This window comes from Rhinolophus sinicus, linkage group LG02, assembly GCF_036562045.2.
Source record: "Rhinolophus sinicus isolate RSC01 linkage group LG02, ASM3656204v1, whole genome shotgun sequence".
In the NCBI taxonomy this organism is placed as follows: domain Eukaryota; kingdom Metazoa; phylum Chordata; class Mammalia; order Chiroptera; family Rhinolophidae; genus Rhinolophus; species Rhinolophus sinicus.
This window is the reverse complement of record NC_133752.1, coordinates 169,445,963-169,468,024: the sequence shown is the minus strand read 5'-3', so window position 1 is coordinate 169,468,024 and position 22,062 is coordinate 169,445,963. Positions and strand designations below refer to the sequence as shown.

Here is a 22,062-nt window from a genome sequence, read left to right as displayed (position 1 = left end):
AACAAAACATAAATATTTCAAATTCAAAAGTCTATAAAATAAGAAAAAGGAAAATTATAATGGGAGATTTGTGTTTAAACTTATATCTACTAATGCAAAAATGGTTTAAGGCTATGTCTTTCTTCATAGTTACTTGTGTCAAGACAACAATAAGGAATTGTTGATCAGCTCTTTATTTTAGGAGGTGAAATGGAGAAAAATGTATTCTCATATTTAGAATTTGTAATGGTTTTATTATTCAGTCTATTTTGCTGTGATGGATTGAATAACCAAATGACTAGGAACTGGATGCCAAAGGTAATAAATCTGGATTTATTTAGTATCCTTGACATTTTTGTGGGAATGAAAAGGAAAGGTTGAAAAGTGCACTATCTTGTGTAGTGAGGACCATTATTTTGCAAGTGAGTGTCATGTTAACAATAGAAGCTGTCTTGTAAAATAGCCATTTACTCAGGGCAAGTAACTGTTTATGTCAGCCAGGATATAAAGTATTCGCATCTTAGTCCTTTTACTACATGTGTAACTCCTGGGGAATGGAAGGTGAATTGTTCAGGGCTGTTAAATTTTGTAATTGGAAGGCTGTATTAAACTTTTCCTAATGATGCTTACAGCTAGCTGTATGGTGATTTACTAAAAAGAAAGGAGAGAGGAATGAAAAATACCTTACCTTTTACAATGACTAGTTTGTGACTCCCGGATTCTGTAGATCAGTGCTTTTGCAAAAGCAAACGAAGACCTGTCACTGATGTCATACACAATAACAAACCCATCTGCCCAATGCAGCTCACTTGTGAGGGAAAATTTTGCTTTCTGTGGCTGTAAAGAAACCAAGCACATTGAAAGTGGTGAAATCCGACACTTGTATTTTACACTGTAGAGAGTTAATTAATAAAGACCCATTTCACTTGCAAGATAATTCAGTAAGCCAAATACTATTTCCTAAAATGTAGTTTCCTTGTTTCTTTCTTATTGCCCACTTTATTTAATTAAAAGTGATTAAATTTTAAAATATAAATATAATAAAGTTATATCTCTCTCACTACACAACTTTTCTTTAATAACTCCATTTTTTCTGAAAATTTGATAAGCTATAATAATTGATATCCACCTATTTGTGGATTAATACCTACATATTTATGTTGATACAAGATAATATTTTCTGTCTATATTAGTAAATGGAATATCTATTGATTTTTGGTACTGGATTTAAAGCAGTCAAAATAATATTGATAAGGTTTAGCTGAAAATATTTAAGAGGTATTTTCCATACCTAAAAGCATCCGTCGCATGGAGTTTTTTGAAATCTTGAACAGCTGATTTTTACCACTGCTATTTATATAACACTATTTTAACTTTCAGTATGGACAAAGGGGTTTGAACTCAAAACCTGTCTTACTTATGCTTTGTTGAGAGTGGTTAGCTAGAAATGAAACAGTGAAAATATAAACTGAATGACAAGCCATTCCACCATTAACTTCCTACAGCTATACTATGATCTGACAGAAATATATTATGAATGCAGCCTAATATTGCTATTTTCAAGATATTTGTAATATGACAATTTTTGTCATAACTTTACAGAGAAGCTAGGTAATGTAATTTATAACATTAAAAATAAACTCTTAAAATTCTAATACCTAAAATTGAGAAGAAACTTTGGTTTTAAGACTGGCAACTTTACACTGACCCTTATCCAATCTTCTGCAAATCATGACTAGAAAAATAAAAGTATTTTGTTTTACTTACTTGAGAACAAGGGTCGTATATCTCTAGATTCAGTTGCTTCCCCTCCAAACACAAATGCTTATTATAGATAGATTCTGCAAAATATGCATGTATTCATTGTCAGTATGGAAACACGCCAGAATAAAATAATGCACTTACATTTAGATCACAGTCTTGCAAATTTAATCAGTCATATTTTAGTGGAGTAGTACAGTGGCTTTTATTTATTGCTAGTGGTCAAAAAACATGTACTTGTTATATTTGCTCATATATATTTATTGTAAGTGAAATTCACCACTATATCTATTCAGCTACATGCCTTTGTACTTACATATTTGTCTTCCATCCTATTACAATGGATGAATTATCCTTGTTTCTATCTATGAACTAGTTATCATTTCCTCTGACCCTAGTGAAAGACATGGCTAAACCAATTCTGTCTCTCTCTTCTGCATCATAATTTTTTCCTCTTTACTATATTATTACTAACAGTTGAATTGCTCCTAACTTAACAATCCTTTGGATCCCACAATCTATCCCAACTATTTCCCTATGTCTCTGCTAGCATTTTGGAAAGTATCTGTACCCTCCATATACAATTTCTCTCCTCGCCTGCCTTCAAATTATTTCAATCAGGCTTTAACTCCAATTACTTAACTCAAATTGTTCTTATCAAGGTTATGGTTTTAGACCCAATGGTCATTTCTGTCTTGATCTTACTTGCCCTATCGGTAGCATTAATGTAGTCGCTTATTCCTGCCGCCTTAAAAATGTTTTCTTCAAATGACTTTCAAGACAACACAGTTTCTTGTTTCTTTATTCACTGTTGCTTCATATTAATCTTTTTTATTTGTCCCACCACATCTTCCCATACTCCAAACATGGCCCTATCTATACTCAGTCCCTTGCTAATCTCACCCAGTCAAAGTCTTTATGTAGCAATTACTGCTGATGAACCCAATTTATATCTGTAGCGAATACCTCTTTCATCAACTCCAGACACAAACAACTATTACAATTGGACATTTCCATTTAGATACCCGATAGACTCTCAACTTTAACGTGCTTAAAATTGAACCCCTGACCTCCCTGGTAAGACTGCATCTTCTACAATTTTCCATTTCATTAAATGACATATTCATAGCTCTAATTTCTGAGGTTAAATGCCTTAATGTCATCTTTGATTCTTTCTCTTACATCCTGTATTTATTCTATTAATAATTATGTTTTACTTTATCTTTAAAGTATATTTTGAATTTGTATGCCACTCATCACCTCCATTGCTAACACTCTGGTCCAAGCCATTATTGTTGTTTGCCTATATTATTACTAAACCTCCCAACTTATCTCTCTGCTTTATCCTTCCCCCGACTCCTTTCTTGTGCCTAGTCTATTTTCAGCACAGTAGCAAAAGTGAACCTCATAGCCAAGTTATGTCACTTGTCTGATCAGATCACTCCAATGGTTCTCCATCTCACTTGGATAAACCAAAGCCTTTAAAACACCTGAGAATGGCCCTCATTATCTAGTCTCTTATTATTTGTATGACCTCAATAGACCTCTCCGGTATCGCCTCTCAAATTCTCTCGACTTGAGCTACTCTATCCTCCATACTATTCCCCACATTTTTCAGAAAGTTCTTGCTTCTGAACTTTGGTAATTTTTTCTTCTGCCTGGAATGTTATCCTCAGATATCTTCATGGCTGAATTTTCTCCACCTTGATGTGTGTGTGTGTGTGTGTGTGTGTGTGTGTGTGTGTGTATGTGTGTGTGTTTCCAAATATCTCCTTCTCAGCAAGGTCTACCTTATTTCTTAAATTACCACATACTATTAATATATCAGTGCCACTCCCCTGTGCTTTCTTTTTCTTCATATCATTTATCATATGACATAATTTATATTTAATGTTTTTTAATTGACTAATGCTTCTATCCAGAAAGTAAATCTTATGAGTGCTTAGATATTTGTCTTTTTTGTTCACTGCTACAACTTCTCTACCTAGAAATGTACCTGGGACATAGTAGATGCTCAATAAATATTCATTGAATGAATGAAGGACTTTGTTTCTGTAACTGTTCCTCCAATGTTTTAATCAAAGACCCACTTATCTCCAAAATGTCATACTGGCACAAAATTATGACCCATTATAGCAAATACTCTGTAACTCATAGTAGAAAGATGCAGCAGAAATTTGTGGAACCAACTTCAAGGGGTTAGAGATAAATTTTAAAATCCGTCTAGGTTACATTTAATAGAATTTGTTATAGTTTTATTACATTTTAAAAATGTTTTCAGACAATTCCTTCTAAACGTCGTAAGTTTACTACTGTGAGCCATGACATTTCCTTCTAGACATTTTCAAAGGTCCACTCTCAAAACTCAAAAGCTGCCAGCAAGGGTCAAAAATTCTTTACTCTTTAGAATTTTATTATTTCCCCTCCTATTCTTCATTTACAAGATGAAGTCATTTTTTGCCAGTTTGTTGTCCTCATGCCCTGGTGACGTTTTGCACATTTGGTTATCTTTTCAAAATGCCTCTAGGTCTCATAATAGAGATGTAACAACTTAATAGAGATGTAACAACTAGAAATGTGTACACTTCATTTGTTTATATAACTATATCCTATAAAAGATTAAAGTGATAGGTTTTGTTGTTGTTCTTCGTGTATTGTTTTATTTATTTTTGTTTTGTAGTTCTGGAACATTTTCTCCTGTCTGACCCTAGCATGTGTGTCATGTTGACCTTTTTGACTGATGTGGTTGACCTGAGAAATGAAGCAACAAGAATTTCTCTTTCTATATATTTTTCTTTCTATAGTCAGTTTTCAAACACTTGCCCTAAAACGTTCACAATGTTATATGGACTGAATTATATTGGAAAGATGTATGAAACTACACAATGCAATACTTTAAAGTTATTTTCTGAAATACTCTAATAATTCTACCTCATAAATGAATGCAAAATATTTTTGGTTTTGTTTATTTCCCATGGAAAAAAACACACTTGCATTCATAATTTCCTCTTACTATAAATAAATATTATTAAACAAAATAATTATTTCCCTTTCTTCAAAGTTTCATATTTCTCATAAATCTGTCATTCTTATTTTAAAAAAGAAATCTTACCCCCATGCCTTCAATCAGGTAAGATATTAGTACTATTATATGGATTAATTGCTGAGCCAAAAATATACTCAATTCCTCTGGAAAATTTTTCCATTTTTATTAATTCTCCACTGTAGTATTTCATAGATGTCATGCTAATTCTGATCAAAATAACAGAAATTTATAGTAGAGTTAGTGAAATGTTCCTAATATTACATCAGGGTGTGCTGGCATCTGTTTTAGAATTTATCTGAAATTTACACAAGTAACCTAGATAGTTATGGTATGATCTTTGCTCAAGACATAATTTTGCTGTTATTTTCACCTAGTTTTGCAATAAAAATAAGCTTTATTTTGTACTTGCTTATACTTTTATAATTAATTTGTCTTTATCTTTCAACAGATGTTGATTTTAATTTTGTTTCATAGCTTACAAAAATATTCATACTTACATGCTCTATTATATTTTGGGGGTGGGGAAGATCCCAGTTTTAATGTTTTTTGAATTTTAGACTGAAACAAAGTGGCTTTCTAATCCATCTCAATTAACATCAAATTGGATGAATTTTATCATAAAAGAACATTCAATTCAAGGACTTATTTTGACATTTCTAACCAAAATCTGTAAGTTGCTTAAAAGTGTGAAAATGGAAGATTATATTAAAATTATTTTCTGATCTTAATGTGATTTAATTATGATCTGAAATTTTAAGGTGAAAAAAGCCTAAAGTAGTGACTTACCAAAATTAGAAGCATATTCTCCAATGAATCGTTTGGTAAGAAACCTAACTGTAAGGGCTGCAAAACAAACAACCTGGATTTAGAGTCCTTTCTGTTTTAGGATACAGGTAATTTAATCAAGTATACAAGGTTTTATCTTTCAACTCAAAAAATTACCAAGCATTAAGGACGATCTTAAAGCTTTAGTAAATTCTGTTCTAAATAACAGTCAGCAAGATTTCTACTGTACAACCATAAAAGTTAGGAGGCTAGAAAGAAAGTGATCTTAGAATGCTACCCACTCAAATCACTATGTAATTAATTCACGAATGCAAACACATAAGGTCACTGACCTTTGTAACAGAAACACATTTCTCATTAAATTTGAGATGCAAGAACTGTAACATCTCTTTATTTTATTTATCAAATTAAATATGGTTCCAAGGTGCTACATACTAATAGTAGCAAGGACAATATCAAGCAATTGCTGTTACTTAAAGATGTAGGGACTTCAAAATACAGGAAATAGAGAAAAGACCTCTAGCGTTTATCTTTCTGCAGTTCTTGGGTCTGGCCAGTTGTGATTCATTAGGCTCTGGGGACATTAGGCTTTATTGGTGACATTCTCATCACCATCACAGTGTGACCAAAAAACAAAACAAAACAAAAACACGGCTTCTAAAGTCAGGGCACCTGTTGTTCAGTTTCCAGGCATCTACAAAGCCATGCCCCTTCAAAGTTTGTTTGTTTAACTTCAGTAATGTGGCGTTTAAAAAATAACCACACGTCTCCATTCATCTCTCTCTACTCTTAGTCTCAGGGTAGAAGAATACTTTCAAAGCCATTGTTAGGACACTGGTGGGCATGGGGACGGGTGTGCTGGAGTGAGAAGTAGGTAGGATAGTGATGGAGGATTTCCTGTTATTCTTACGAATTTGAAACATCAGTAGAACAGGATACAAATTAATATTTCAGTTATCTTCCTTAAGCTGTCTTTAAATTCTACAAATATACAGTTCATTGCATTATTTGGTTATAAAATATAAAGTGCTAATAAAAATAATATACCTAGTTATACCATATTGTATATAACTATACACCAGTCATAGAAAACATCACCACTCACCAGATTTGCCTGTTCCTTCACCACCCAAGACAGCAAGCTTTATGTCATTCATCTTGCTTTTCTGCTCCTTGGTAAGTCCTGTCTTCTGGAGCGATACTGACTTGAGCCAAGCATGTGTTTTTTTAATCTTTTAAAAAAGTAATCCAACTCTCAGTTCTCTAAGGTCAACTCCGCCTCATACTCTTACCATCCAATAATGACTTTAAAAAATGTTTTCCTAGAGTAGTTTTGAACATATGCCATTAAAAAGAAAAAAAAATACGAAAAAAACAAACAAACATTGGAGCTACTATTTAGGCACAAAGGCTTAGTAAGCCAATAGTTAAGACTTTAAGAGAAGCTTAGCTCTCAATCCTCTGTATACCTAGAATCTACCTTCTCCTAGGACTTAGAAAACTGATCACCTTTCATTAGGAGTTTTTAGAGAATGAAGAACATTCCTGTAAATTTATTTTGATTGGATTACTTTTACTTTTTCATTAATACCTGAGACAAGGGAGAATACGTTAAGTTAGTCATGAAAAAAAATGAGAAAAGGAAGAGGATGGCCACCTGGATATATTAGTTTACAGCCATGTACATGAATGTTTTTGAGTCATATGAGGCTCTCAAGGAAAAATATGGGTACTGCAGCGTTTCACCTTTCCAATGCCTTTCTTAATATGAAACATCTCTTTATTTTTATTTTTTATTTTAATTGTATGCAAGTAAACAACAGTAAAATTTCTGGGGGGAAAATAAAACAATCAGCCTCACGTTATTTAAAGAGCGAAAATCAGAAAACTCATGTTTCCTTATGTACTACTTTGGAATCAGGAAAAAAAAATTTAAAAAGGAAAGAAAATTTGTAAGGGGTATTGTGACACAATCCTTTCCTGCTATAAAATAAAGAGGTAAATTTAATATGCAAAATGATGACTTACATACTTCTCTTTGTCATTTTTCCCTACTATTCCAAGTCCTCACATTGCTGTCTTCCCTTTTCTCCCCACATCTATATATGTGTAAATTTGAGAGTTGAGAAAAGCGTATAACAACAAACAGAAGAACTCAACCTTTGTGCAAATTTTGAAGCACATATGAAGGAGTTTTATTTCCAGGCTGAGTCAGTCACAGGAATAATATGCTTTTTTTAAATGCATTTGTTTAACAAGCATTGATTAATTGTTGCTCTTTATTAAAGCTATATTGGGTTTATAAGGTCAACAATTCAATAGTGAATTTTCTGCACTGATGGAGTCTAAGAGAACAATGAAAACAATTAGAATTATAATAAACATAATCATTGCCAAAATAGGGCTCTAAGCTGGGAAAAGCAAAGCAGTGGATTGAAAGGTCTTCAAAACTATGTTGCGCTTGAAACATGTGCAGGACCCATAGAGTGAAAAGAAAAAGTGATTGAGAATTAGGGAGATATTTCTATTCTAAAAGAAGAAACAGAGCCTGTAAAGAAAACAAGGCAAGACAGAGTATGACAAATTGTGCAATCAGGAAGGTAACAACTAAAACTTATATTTTTCTTTTTATTACAAGTTATTTAAAAAAAATTTAAATAAACTCTGTTCTCTCTTTAATCTATGTAGCTATATTAAAAATAATAAGAATGGTTTTTTAAGGAAGTTTACCAGCTAATTTATTACACTGTGAAATTGAATGTTTTTTCCTCTACTTGGAGAAATTCTATTCTTAAGAAACTTTTGAGTGATGTCTCTAAGAAGTTTAATCAATTCACTGATAGGGAGGAAAAACTCAACTTTATAACTAACATGCATGATGTTGAAAACAGTATATGAATGCTTATTATCAAGATACCTGCATTCTTACACCATATCCTCTTCCTCCCTATTTCCATTTGGATTCCAAAAGTAAATCTAATGACAAAGCAGCCTGATGTTGGAATAGAATGAAGTTATATAAACCTGAACATAAATAATATAACTATGCACATACTGTTCTAAGAAATAGAAGTGCCAATATTATTTTTCTGTCTCAGGTAAAGAGTGCTAAACATTAATATTCTGATAAACATATTATTATACTACCTAGAATTTTCTCAGATCTTCTCCCATTCAGTAGACTGTCTTTTTGTTTTATTGGTGGTTTCCTTTACTGTGCAAATTTATTTAGAAACAAATATTTTTAAGATGAAATTACATATGGGTTACTTTATGGGTTATTTACTTGATTCTATCTTGAATAACTATGAATGAATACACAGATACATATACCTATTATATATATATATATATATATATATATATATATATATATACACATATATATTAAATTTTAAGATGTTTTCTTATTTGCTGCTATTGTATTTAAATACTGTATACATTAATTTCAACTTAAAGAAAAAGATAAAGTTTGAAACCTTCTGCAGTAGAATTCATAACTGTATATAACCCCCATCATAATTAACTTCACCTTTATGACCAGTATTGTTCTATTTCAATGTAATAGGCAATATATTATTTTTGCTATATGATATGTGCATGTGTGTGTAAGTTGCAATTCAACAATGTGAAGGTGTTTATATCATTCTCAGGTGATTTAAAATCTCAGTTGATATCCTTAATAGAATTGACCTATGACAGTTATGCCTTTGTAATTCTAAATCACTTTAGAAAAAGGTTTGAAAGATAATCTTTTAGTTGGGTATCATATTCTAAAGAAATGTTTTATTCAATATGTAATTTAGTAATTAACTAAATTACATGGGCCTATTATTTTTTTTTGCAAAAGAAAAATGAATACCTCACCAATTTCCAAAGGTTTTTCAAAGCATGTGTGAGACTAAATAATTGAATGGCTTTGCTAATTTTTCTCAGCACGTACACTTATAATTGCAATTATCTTTTCAAGGTAATGATTCAGTATTTATTTTACTCTTTTAAATTATTCCTGAGCTGTTTATTCTTTCATAAGGTTTTAGTTTCCTGCTATGAATATAATAGTTGAAACATGATAACTAATAGTAATTACAACTCAGTTATTCACCCTTTTTATATTCTTGAAAAATTTATGTCAGTCTTTACATAGACACTAATCATTTTCTTTGAAGCTACTTTAGTTTTCATCAAAGGTTAGTAAGTGGGCTAAATTTTAGTTAGCTCTTTCTTAATCACTTGAAGTTGGTCAATAGCACAACAGTGACTGTGGCCTTCAAAAACAGTTTTCCTTCTGTAATATAGCTGCTCTAACAGAACGCTTGAATGAGCAACACGTGGTTTACTTCAGTGAGTGCAAGTTCTGCAGAAATAATGAGTTTAAAAGGCTGAGCAACGCAGATGTGAGAAGGATATGTAACTCATATTCTCTCAAGTCCTTTCATTACCCTTCAAAATAAATATCCCAAAATTACATTTTCAGAATTAAACCTGAATCCAGTAATTAGGTAGAATTGAATAAACAAAATATATGATTCCTTTGAAAGCCTATCATTAATAGACCTCAAACTATGTAATGGTTCCAACAGAAGAAAAGCATATTTCCTGCTCACATATACTACATAGGGTTCCTGATCTGTGGAACAGCTCTATTTCAACATCTTCAAAGCCTGGCTTCCAAATGTCGTGCATCTGGTTGGTGGAAAGGGAAAGAAAATGAAAAATCATGTGTGGGAGGTTTTGGTGAGCTAGTCTGGAAGGGATGCACTTCACTTCTGTTCCCATAAACCTGAATCATAAACTGAAACATCAGCTCTTCTTGGGTCTCGATTGTGCTCGCCTCTGGACTGGACATTACACCACCGGTTCTCCTGGTTCTCAGGCCTTTGGACTTGGAACTAAACTATTGGCTCTCCTGGATCTCCAGTTTGCTGACTGCAGATCTTAGAACATCTCAGCCTCCATAATCACATAAACCAATTCCTTTTAATGTAATATGATACAATATAAAATAATACAATATAAAAATATACAATATAACATAATATAAATTAGATCCTATTGGCTCTGTTTCTCTGGAGAACACCAACTAACACAATTTCCAAGAAAAAATTTTATTTTCTTTAATAGAATATTTCAAAGTGTAGTTTGCTCAGCGTTATACACATAAATAAATAAATATTGCAGCCACATTGGCACCAAGCCTGCAGTCTTTCCACTATAGCACTCTCCCATCCACCACAGATTTCTCCTTTCCTTGCCTACTTCTTATGTGAAACAGATTTTCCCCCTTCATTATTTTTGCAAGATTCTGATCATCTGTGCTTTAGCCACATGATGTTATTCTAACAAGTTTATGATACATGTTTATATTAGGCTTTTTTTCTTACCCCATCTCCTTGGCTATTTTTTCAAAAGCTGTGCCCATTAGAGTGCCATTTCTTTATATTCATAAGTATAAAGCATGGTTATTATTATTTTCTCAGGTATCCCTCTATTTTCTTTCTCATGTGGAGAAAATGTAAGTAATTTTTTTTCATTTTTGCTTTATTCCAAGTATTTTCTTCTATGGTTTTCACTACTCTAAAATTCTGCAATGACTCTCTTACATTTATGCCAATTCTATATTACAAATAAAGCTATATCCTGCATTAGTTTGTTATTGCTATGTAACAAATTACTACAAACTTAATGACTTAAAACAATACTACTCTGCCATAAGAAAAGACGAAATAGTACCATTTGTGACAACATGGATGGATCTTGAAATTATCATGCTAAGCGAAATAAGTCAGACAGAAAAAGTCAAGAACCATATGACTTAGCTCATATGTGGGATATAAAACTGTAAGCAACAAAGGAACAAAACAAACAAATGAAGAAGCAAAAACTCATGGACACAGACAATAGTTTAATTGTTACCAGAGGGTAAGGGGAGTAAAGGGTTCCTAGAAGAGGGTAAAGGGGGTCAAATATATGGTGGTGGAAGGAGAACTGACTTTGGGTGGTGAGCACACAATATGATATATAGATGATGTATGATAGAAATGTACACTTGAAACCTATGTAATTTTACTGACTATTATCACCTCAATACATTTAATTGTAAATAAATAAGCAAATAAATAGGAAAAAAGAAGAGAAGGTTTGCAGATGACAAAGAGAAAAAAAGCAAACAAAGAAACCCACATATTTACTATCTCACACTTTCTATAGGGCAGAAGTCCAGGAGGTATAGGTCAGCTGGATTTTCTGATTCAGGGTCTCATAAGCTGCAACCCAGGTATCACCTGGGACTGTGATCTTCTCTGAAGCCCTACTGGTAAAAGCCATTTCTATTCTTCTTGTGGCTATAGAACTCTGGTTCCTCTTTTTCTGCTCACTGTCAGCCAGAGGTCTCTCTCAGGTTTTAAAGGCTGCTTGCAGTTCCTTGCCACATGGCCTTGTCCATATGCCCTTGCACAACATGGCGGCTTACTTCCACAAAACCAGCGATTGAGAGCTGTCTTCCTAATGAATGCTAGATGATAGATGCAAAAATAGATGATAGATGATGATGGTAGGTAGATAGATAGATAGATAGATAGATAGATAGATAGATGATAGATCTGGTGTGCAAAATATATATATATATATATATATATATATATATATACACACACACACACATATATATATATATATATATATATATATATATATATATATATATATAACACATTTCTATTTCCATATAGTATATATTTATCTTGTAACAATATTACAGGATGGATATTTCATCACCTTTGCCATATGCTATTGGTTAGAGCAAGTCACACGTCCCACCTACACTCAAGGGGAGGGGATTATACAAAGGTGTGACACACTGGGAATCACCACAGGTGATAACCTAACTTTTTATTTGACATTTCTTCTGAACAAAGTATATCTTAATTTTGTTTTATTCACAGATGCAAGTGTTAGTGGTGGTGATAAGATGAAATTTCACATTAACAGATAAGAATGTGGGACATAATTCTTGTCTGGCATGGTACTCTAACATAGGGTGCTCCATATAATCCCATTGGCCAGTTGTGTCTTACAATTTTTCATCATAAAAAATGAACTAATAAACCAGCATTTGAAAAGCGATCTATTTTTATTTGTATTATTACATTAGGTAGGGTCATGAAGCAAGGCACACTGCCTTTGAGGTGCTCCAGACCGTGAGATAAGCATGTGCTATTTTTCTGGTTCTTTCCCAGTGTGTAAGTCATCCATTTTGAACAGACAAAAGAACAGACTTGACTTCATTTCGAAAGTTTAATAAATACACATTAAGTGCCTACTATGTGCCAAATAACAAGGCTAAGGAAAATGAACAAAGTCATTCATCCTTTCCCCTTGAAGAGTTTTCATTCTAGTGAGGAAGATTTCATATGTTTATAACAAGTACAAATGGAGGTAAGAAGAGGGTGTCAGAGGTGCACAGCTAAGAGAAACCTAGCTAAATTCTAAAGGAAGGTACAGTAGGCTGAATAATGGCCTCCAAAGATATCGGTTCCTGTTTAGTCACTGGAACCTGTAAGTGTTAAATAATATGGGAAAAGGGTATTTGCAGATGTGATTAAGTTAAGAGCCTTGAGGTGGAGAGGTTATCTTAGATCACTGAGGTGGGCTGTAAATACAATCCCAAGTGTCCTTATAAGGAGAAGACAGTGGGAGACTTGACACAGAAGAAGAGGAGAAGACAATGTAATCACAGAAGCAGAGATTGGAGTGATGTGGCCACAAGCCAAGGAATGCTGACAGCCACCAGAAGCTGGAAGAAGCCAGGAAAAGAACCCCCCAGGGTTTTTAAGGGAGCAGGTCCCTGCTGACACCTCAGTTTCAACCCAGTGAAACCAATTTTGGACCTCTGACCTGAAGAACTGTAAAAGAACACATATGTTCTGTAATTTTTTACAGAAACTGCAGGAAACTAATAGAGAAGGTATTACAGACAGTGAGCACAGCTTAAGCACAATCATGAAGATAGAAAGTGGATGATAGATACTGGGCGTTGAAACACCACAGCATTTCTTGTGGGCAGAAGGGGAAATGGTGGGAACTGGGGCTTATTTACAAGATGAAACCATGGTGGCCTGTATGGCATGCTAAAAACATTACCCTGTAGGACATAAGAAGTTACCAAGAATTTTTAAGTAGGAGAATAAAGCTTTATTAGAAAATGCTCTGGTCTGGAAAGTACAGTAGTCCCCCACTATCCATGATTTTGCTTTCCACACATTCGGTTACCTGCAGCCAACCATGGTCTGAAAATATTAAACAGAAAATTCCAGAAATAAATAATTCATAAGTTTTAAACTGTGTGCCATTCTGAGTAGCATGATGATATCTCCCATCCCACTCTATCACACCCGGGACCTGAATCATCTGTTGGTCTAGTATATCCACTATTTACTCTCTCTGACCATTGGTCACTGAGTAACTGTCCATCAGATCGACTGCTGCAGCATCACAGTGCTTGTGTTCAAGTAACCCCATTTTACCTAATAATAGCCCCAAAGTACAAGAGCAGTGATGCTGGCAATTCAGATATGTCAAAGAAAAGTCTTTAAACTTTACCATAGGTATGTATGTATAGGGAAAAAAACACATTGTTTACAGAGTTTGGTACTATCTGCGGTTTCAGGCACTCACTTGGGGTCTTCCAATGCAGTTAACGTTGCGTACCGCGGGGTTTAAATCCCTTAAACCCCTCTGTTCCGGCAGGTTTTTAAAAGAAACTACTTTAAAATGCACTCTTCTCTTTAAAGCGTAAATGCTTCTATGTCATTTATTATTTTTCTATAAATAATAGATTCTACAAATAAATTATTCTATAAATTATTCTATAAATAATTATTCTACAAATAATTCAATAAAATATGCAAAGTAAAAAGAGTCAACAGTAAAAACGATAATTCTCGTTATCCGTCCTTAACGCATGGCTCAGAAAAAAAACGAAGATTCTCGTGATCCGTACGCAACGTGTTAAGAGGAGACTACCGTAATATAAAACATGATTTGGATGTAGAGCAACACTGAAATCAAAGGAAGCTGAAGAAGTAGAAGGATGAATACCTGTTAGAAAGCTCTGTAGTACTCCCAAAGGGTCTGAGGAAAGGGGCAATGAGATCAAGAAAAAAATTGTTTTGAGAAATACTTAGCCAATAAAAATCAGAAAATCAGCAAGATTTGGTGATTTGTTGTCTGGAGAGATGATTGGAGAGACAGAATAATCTTAGATGAGTACTGTACCAAGTTCTGACTTACGTGATTAGGTTGATAGTGGTATGCTTAACTGAGTTTTTGTTATTTTCACTATGAGAAGCAGTTTGAAGGAGCAGATGTTTCCATTTTGAGACATGTTAAGTTTCAGATACCACTAGGGTTGTTAATGGAATCTGTCCAGTACTGAATTGGCTATATAAGTCTAACTTAGTGAGAAAAAATGCAGAGCGGATGGAACAAACAGTTCGTCTTATCAATGAACTTTCAGAGCAGAGTTAAGTTTATGACAGGTATTGCAAATTGATATGTGAAAGATTTTCTGAAAAATATTCCACTTTGATCTCAGCCAAAGATAAAAACTGTTTACATAAACTTTTCCACATTTGGTTTTTCGGATTTTCTTTTTTTAAGCCAAAGTGCCTTAGATATTTCAGAAATTTTATAAAACATATTAAATAAAATGTTTTTGCTTATTTTAACAAACCCATAAGTAGTTACTATAGATCATATTCTTCCTAGTTTCAGGACATGGATACTATGGCTCTGTGGGGGGTTTTAAGTATGCAGCCCAGAAAAATTGTCTCAGCGAGCAGAAGCTGTAATTTAAGCAACAGTTTCTTTGATACATAACCCCAATGTGCTTTCTACTCCACCATACTGTCTTTTAGCTTTAAGATATCACTTCCCTAAGCTAAGTGATTCTTTTTTTTAGCATTGTTGAAGCTGATTACTTTTATCAGTTTATAGTGCTGTGTAACATAACCAAAAATGTTACAGAAATCAATTTTAAAAACAAATTATAGCCCTACAATATATAGCATAGCACTTAACATAAAGTAGGTGTTCCAATCATTTATTTATTGTTGGCTGACAATTATAACTACCTACAATCAAACCAGAGTTAATTACTGGATTTTTATTTTGATAGATGGTGAGATGTATAGTCAAGATTTTATTATAACTTTTATTACAGAGAAATCATTTGTCTCTATTTATCTAAGCAAAGACTTGTTCTCTGATAGTCTAATAATTAAATTCTTCCCAAAGGAACTCCAGCTGAGAACAGAAACCTTCCCATGAGAATCTGAAGCAGAATTTTCTTTGGATATCTCTGTAAATCTCATGGTCCCCCTCAGACTTGTTTTCCTTATTCAATGATGAAAGTATTTAGCTACGTTCTTCCATACAGGTTGCAAAGGGAACTATATTTTGTTATAGGAATCTTTGAAAATACATTCACAAAAAATATATCAAGGAACAATGTTGACAATTCTCTTCCCCGAGAATGAATGGTTTTTCCACATTACCAATGCCTCAGTTGGTTTTCTGCCCTATTTGGACATATTTTTAAAAACCATTTCCAACACGAGTCTGATTCCTAAGAGCTTGGATTTGTTCCCAGTGTTCCCTGTCCATCAGATTTAAAATTGTAGTTGTGACCATTTGGGGAATTAGAGTTCAGCAGTAGCTCTCCACTGGACTTGAGGCCTACACAGGCCAGCTGCTCTTCAGGGACTCATCTCGGGGGCTGGGTCCCACATACCCAACTCCAGCCCAACCAAGCATATTCTTTAGTCCAGGGTGTTGTGTTCTGTTCCTTAGTTATCACTGATACTATGTGTGAGCTTTAATACTTCAATCAAGTCTTGTCGAATCTGGACAGAATTCATATATAGAAATAAAAGAGGCTCAAAGATGCTCAGGACAGCCATAGACGGTAACAACTCTGGAAATGATCACTGGTAATGAAAATAAATAAGCAATTCTAAGTAACATTTTTGAAAATTTGCTTGTAGAAACAGAGTGGGTCAAGAATGATGAAAAGTTTTCAGGTCTGCAATATTGAGGTGTCTTATTAAGAGAGTGAGGAAAATGAGAAGGAAAGATAATTTGGGTTTCAACATGCATTATATTTGAGAGTAAGCTGATCATTAAAATAGCTACTAAACTTATTAAAAATATATTACTTAGATCTCAGAAATATTACCCAGTTTTAGAAAAGGAAAAACAAGAGTGTCTGGATATCAGTATGAATATGGGTATCTCTCTGGAGATATGTTTCACTTTTTATAAACTATATAAATGTTTTAAAACTTTCTGGTATTTGACAAGTTCACTTATAGTGCCCATGTAATCCTTAGTTATTATCTCTTAATGTGCTTTCCCAGCACGTTAGGTTTTGGTAAAGTAGTTTGTTTTGGTTTGGTTTTTTTCCTAATGGCATGCCTTGGTAAGAAGAACAGAGTATGTACATACTCTGGCATATTTCAAAATGGTTACTTTCCCCTCCCCTTGCCAGAAACAACACAGGGAGATTTTTACCTATACTCACTCTATCTGGTAGAGCTTCTGGAAGTAAAACTCACAAAAGTTAGGGGCCACTCTTGTCTGGGTCTCCCTGCAGATTTTAGCCTTCAGACTTGTCCACAGCCTCCAGCAACTTGTCAACTACAGCTCAGGTTTTCCTATCCCAGCACTCAGTCCCCACCGAGCTTCTGTCTTGGGTTTCTGTTCTGGTAAGTTGTGATTCTCTGTATTTTCCTGTCTGTCTTTCCCATCTTGGTGCAGTGCTTTGCCCTGTGACCTCATTTTTCTGAAAGATCTAAGAAGAGTTGTTGAATTTTCCGTTTTTTCAGCTTGTTTAGGAAGGAGTGGTGACCTCTAAGCTTTTTGTATACCAAACCCCTATGTTTCATTTTTAGGAGGGAAAAAAATTAGTAACAGAGAGCTATACAGTAAGCTGGTTGAAATGAGCAGGCAAATTATTATTAAAATTATTTTACAGATGGGAAACAGACTCAGAGGCATTAAATAGTAGCCCTTGTTTATATATCAACAATTGGCAAATCTGTCATGGAAGGAAGAATTAATACAGTTAAAATGTCCATACTACCTAAAACATTATATTGATTCAACACAATCTCTATCAAATTACCAATGATGTTTTTCACAGAACTAGAACAAATAATCCCAAAATTTATATGGAACCATAAAAGACCCAGAATAGCCATGGCAATTTTGAGAAATCGGAACAAAGAAGGAGGTATCATGCTACCTGGTATCAAATCATACTACAAGGCTACAGTAATCAAAACAGCACAGAATTGGCATAAAAACAGACATATAGATCAATGGAACAGAATAGAGAACCCAGGAATAAACCCATACTTACATGGACATTTAATCTATGACAATGTAAGCAAGAATTTACATGGGGGGAGAAAACAGTCTATTTAACAAATGGTGCAGGGAAAACTGGACAAATACATGCAAAAAACTAAAACTGGACCACGTTCTTAGGCCCTGTACAAGTATAAATTCAAAATGGATTAAAGATTTACATGTAAGACCCCAAACCATAAAACTCCTAGAATAAAATATAGGAAGCCATAGACGTTACCCTTAATAATATTTTTACTGATATATCCCCTCAGGCAAGGGAAGCAAAAGAAAAAATAAACATGTGGGATTACATCAAACTAAAAAAAAAAACAATTCAAAGAAAAGGAAACCATCAATAAAATAAAAAGGCATCCCACTGAATGGGAGAAGATATTTGCCAATGATACATCTGATAAGGGGTTAATATCCAAAATTTATTTATATATATAACCTCATACAACTCAACACACACACACACACACACACACACACACACACACACACACAAAAACCCAATTGGAAAACGGGCAGAGCACATAAAGAGACATTTCTCTAAAGAGGACTGATGACCAACAGACATATGAAAGGATGTTCAATGCCAGTAATCATTAGAGAAATGCAAATAAACACCACAATGAGATACCACCTCACTCCTGTCAGAATGGCTATCATCAATAAATCAACAAACAACAAGTGTTAGTGAGGATGTGGAGGAAAGGGAACCCTCATGCACTTTTGGTGGGATTGCAAATTGGTGCAGCATGGAGGTACCTCAAAAAATTGAAAATGGAACTACCTATGACCCAGCAATGCCATTCCTGGGTATCTATTTAAAGAAATCCAAAACACTAATTGAAAAAAAATATATATGTACCCCTGTTTATTTCAGTGCTATTCACAATAGCCAAGATATGGAAACAACCAAAATGCCCATCGATAGAAGATTAGATAAAGAAACTGTGGTAAAATTACACAATGGATTATTACTCGGCCATAAAAAAAGAATAAAATTTCCCCATTTGCAACAATATAGATGGATCTAGAAAATATTATGCTAAGTGAAATAAGTCAGACTGAGAAAGACAAATAACATATAATCTCACTTATATGTGGAATCTAAAGAGCAGAATAAATAAGCAAACAAAGCAGAAATAGGCTCAGACATATAGGGGAAAAAACAACTGATGGTTGTTAGATGGGAGGGGATGGGGATGGGGGAGAAGGTGAAGGGATTAGAAAGTGCAAATTAGTAATTACAATGTAGTCATGGGGACATTAAATACAATATGGGGAATATAATCAATAATGTAAAAATTATGTAAGGTCCCAGATGGGCACTGGGCTTATCAGGGGAATCAGTTCATAGACTGTGTAGATGCCTGACCAACATGCTATACACCTGAAGACTGAAGTAGAATGTTCTCTCAACTATAATTTTATATATATATATATATATATGGTGCCAAAAAATGTGTACACATTTTAAGAAAGGAAAAAACTGTGTTAAAATTATGCTGATGGTAACCACTTTGAGCACCTCTTGTAATTGCAGAAGTCAAACGTGACTTGTGTTAATCTGTTGTTATCGGTATATATATATATATATAGAATATTATAATTTTGATAGTTTTTTTTTCCTTTCTTAAGATGTATATATATTTTTGGCACCCTCCTCTGTGTGTGTGTGTGAAGATAGATAGATAGATAGATAGATAGATAGATAGATAGATAGATAGATAGAGCTATATATATATATTCCCACACACACACCACCGGATGTGAAGTATAGCATAGGGAATAGAGTCAGTGGATCTGTAACAACTATATACAATGTCAGAGGGGTAGTAGATTGAGGACGGGGGGTTATCACTTTGTGAGAGGTGTAAATGTCTATCTATTATGTCATTTTGTACACCTAAACCTAATTTAAAAAAATTCCTAAAAAACAAAACAAAACAAAAAGCAATTAGTAAATCTGTACTTTAAAAAAGCCATAGATTAACATTCCACTTTAGACTTTCTTAGAAAGGTGAAAGCAAACTTATGGATTTTTCCAGCATTTTTTAAGCTGGAAAGCTGGAATACACATATTTCAGATAATTTATATCTTGTAAGTCACTAATCTAGAACGTAAATGCATTTAAGTATTAGGCAGGTAAATATGGTATGAAATGGACAGTGATAAAACAAAAAAGGTTCTGAACATGGTGGTTAATTGAAGAGTGAATGCTTAGTCCATTTAACGATGTGCAAAGTTAGAGCAAAATAAAATTCCCTAGATGGACATTTGACCCCAATCATTTCTTGAAAGCTCTCTGGTAAGTGATTGAATTATAGATCTGGGGGGGGGAGTGAATTTGTCAATTTTTAACATGATAGAAGACATAATTTAATCATGATTTTTATTTGAATGCACCAAAATATCAAAAGGCCAGATTTACGTCCTCAAACTACTCTGGATCAAATCCAGGACTAATACATCTCACAGAGAAAACCAAAAAAAGATGGATAGATTACCAAAAATAAAGTTGAAAATAAATTATAAGACAAACTAAAAATAAAAGATATGGGAAAAAAACTGTGTTTCAGTTATACTGAAAAAGTCTGACTATAGAGCTATAGCCCTTTTTAAACATTTTGTTAGGTTAAAAATATAATATGAACTTTTGCAAACCCTACATTATTTAAATCTCATATTAATGGTATGAATAATATAGTTCTTTTTCCTAATTCTCAAAATGACATGTTATCATCATTAGTTTTTACAGTTGAAGTGAGGTTATTTTTTTAGATTTATCCTCATAATACACATGTTCACCATTTGCACCTCTTGCATTTCAAATCTTCCTTATAGAATTTCTTTTTCATGAAATTACATTCCTTGTAAGATTCTTTAGTGACTATATATTAGAAGTAAACTCTATGCTTATTTTGTCTGAAATTGTTTTTATTTCTCACTTTTTCTAGAGAGAGAATTTCTTTGGATATATACTGGCTGGAATGTATTTAATTTTTGACCTCTAAAATGATTATACCATTTTATTCTTCCTTCTATTGCTGCTATTGCTACTCAAAAGTCAGCTGTAAGGTTTTTGTAGATAATGTCCATTTTCTCTCTGGCTTTTTCCCACTAGAATCTTTATCTTTGTGTTTTGCTCTTCTTTAGCTTTCACAATAGTGTATTTATGTGTGGATTTTGTTTAACTCATTTTGTTTGTTATTTCTGTGTTTTTCTTCAATTATGTAAAGTCCTCAGTTAACATCTATTTAATTACAGCCTCTCAGCATTTTATTTTATTCTTCTAGAACTCAGCTGGATTTATGTTTTTTTAAACATACTATGGCATTTCCCTTTGTTTCATATAGCTTCTGTCTTTATCTTTTCAGAACATTCAACAGTTTTTGTAGTTTCTTCAGATCCATATTCCAGTTCACTAATTTTCTTTTCAGGTGCTATTTAACCACTCAAATAAAATAAATGCAATATTAAAATTGGATAACTTATGAGATGTTAATAATGACACTGCTTACAGACTTTAGGGAAAACAAGGAATGGTGTGGTATCTTAGGGAAAACAGCTGGGAACAGTTACCATATCTAAGCCTGAAGGCATAAGAGGAAGGAAAAATTATTAGAAGCAGAAGAGAAAGCTGCTTGGACAGTACCACCTAACAAGAATTCTGATCTTTATAGACAGATATAGCCAAATTAAAGTGACCGAGAAGAAAGGAATATTGAAAAGAAAAAACACTTCAGCCTCATTCTCCTATCCCCTTCCAATTTTCTGCAATAGGTACCACCAGAGTAACTCATGAAGAAGCCAAAAAGCAAGAAAGCAAGCCAATTTAGTTCATCCTAGTAAATATCTCGGCACAGAGCAAAATGGGAGAAACTGGAGGAACAAAGACAAAATATCTAGCACAAGGAGACACTGTTACGATCATCTTAGTCTATATAATAATATTTTGGATTGAAACTCTATGTATTAATCCGTTACTTTTTAAAGTGTTCCTTTAAAGGAATAACACCACCACCAACAACAACAACAACAACAAAACAGAAAGGAGGAGAAGCAAGTG

The 22,062-nt window shown here is 33.5% G+C and overlaps 1 protein-coding gene across 3 annotated transcripts in view; it reads right to left on the bottom strand.

Annotated features, from left to right (window-relative positions):
- RERGL (RERG like) overlaps positions 1–22,062 on the bottom strand; it is a 32,734-nt gene that overhangs the window by 6,168 nt on the left and 4,504 nt on the right. Inside the window, exons 2-5 of one of the 3 annotated variants that reach the window (XM_074325965.1) lie at positions 6,678–6,894; positions 5,573–5,629; positions 1,747–1,820; positions 668–816 (exon numbers count right to left, since the gene is read on the bottom strand). In XM_074325965.1, the coding sequence (XP_074182066.1) occupies positions 668–816; positions 1,747–1,820; positions 5,573–5,629; positions 6,678–6,729 (332 nt within the window). In that variant the 5' untranslated portion in view covers positions 6,730–6,894. The remainder of the gene's footprint in view (positions 1–667; positions 817–1,746; positions 1,821–5,572; positions 5,630–6,677; positions 6,895–22,062) is intronic. The other 2 variants (XM_019744705.2, XM_074325966.1) reach the window with 2 other exon arrangements.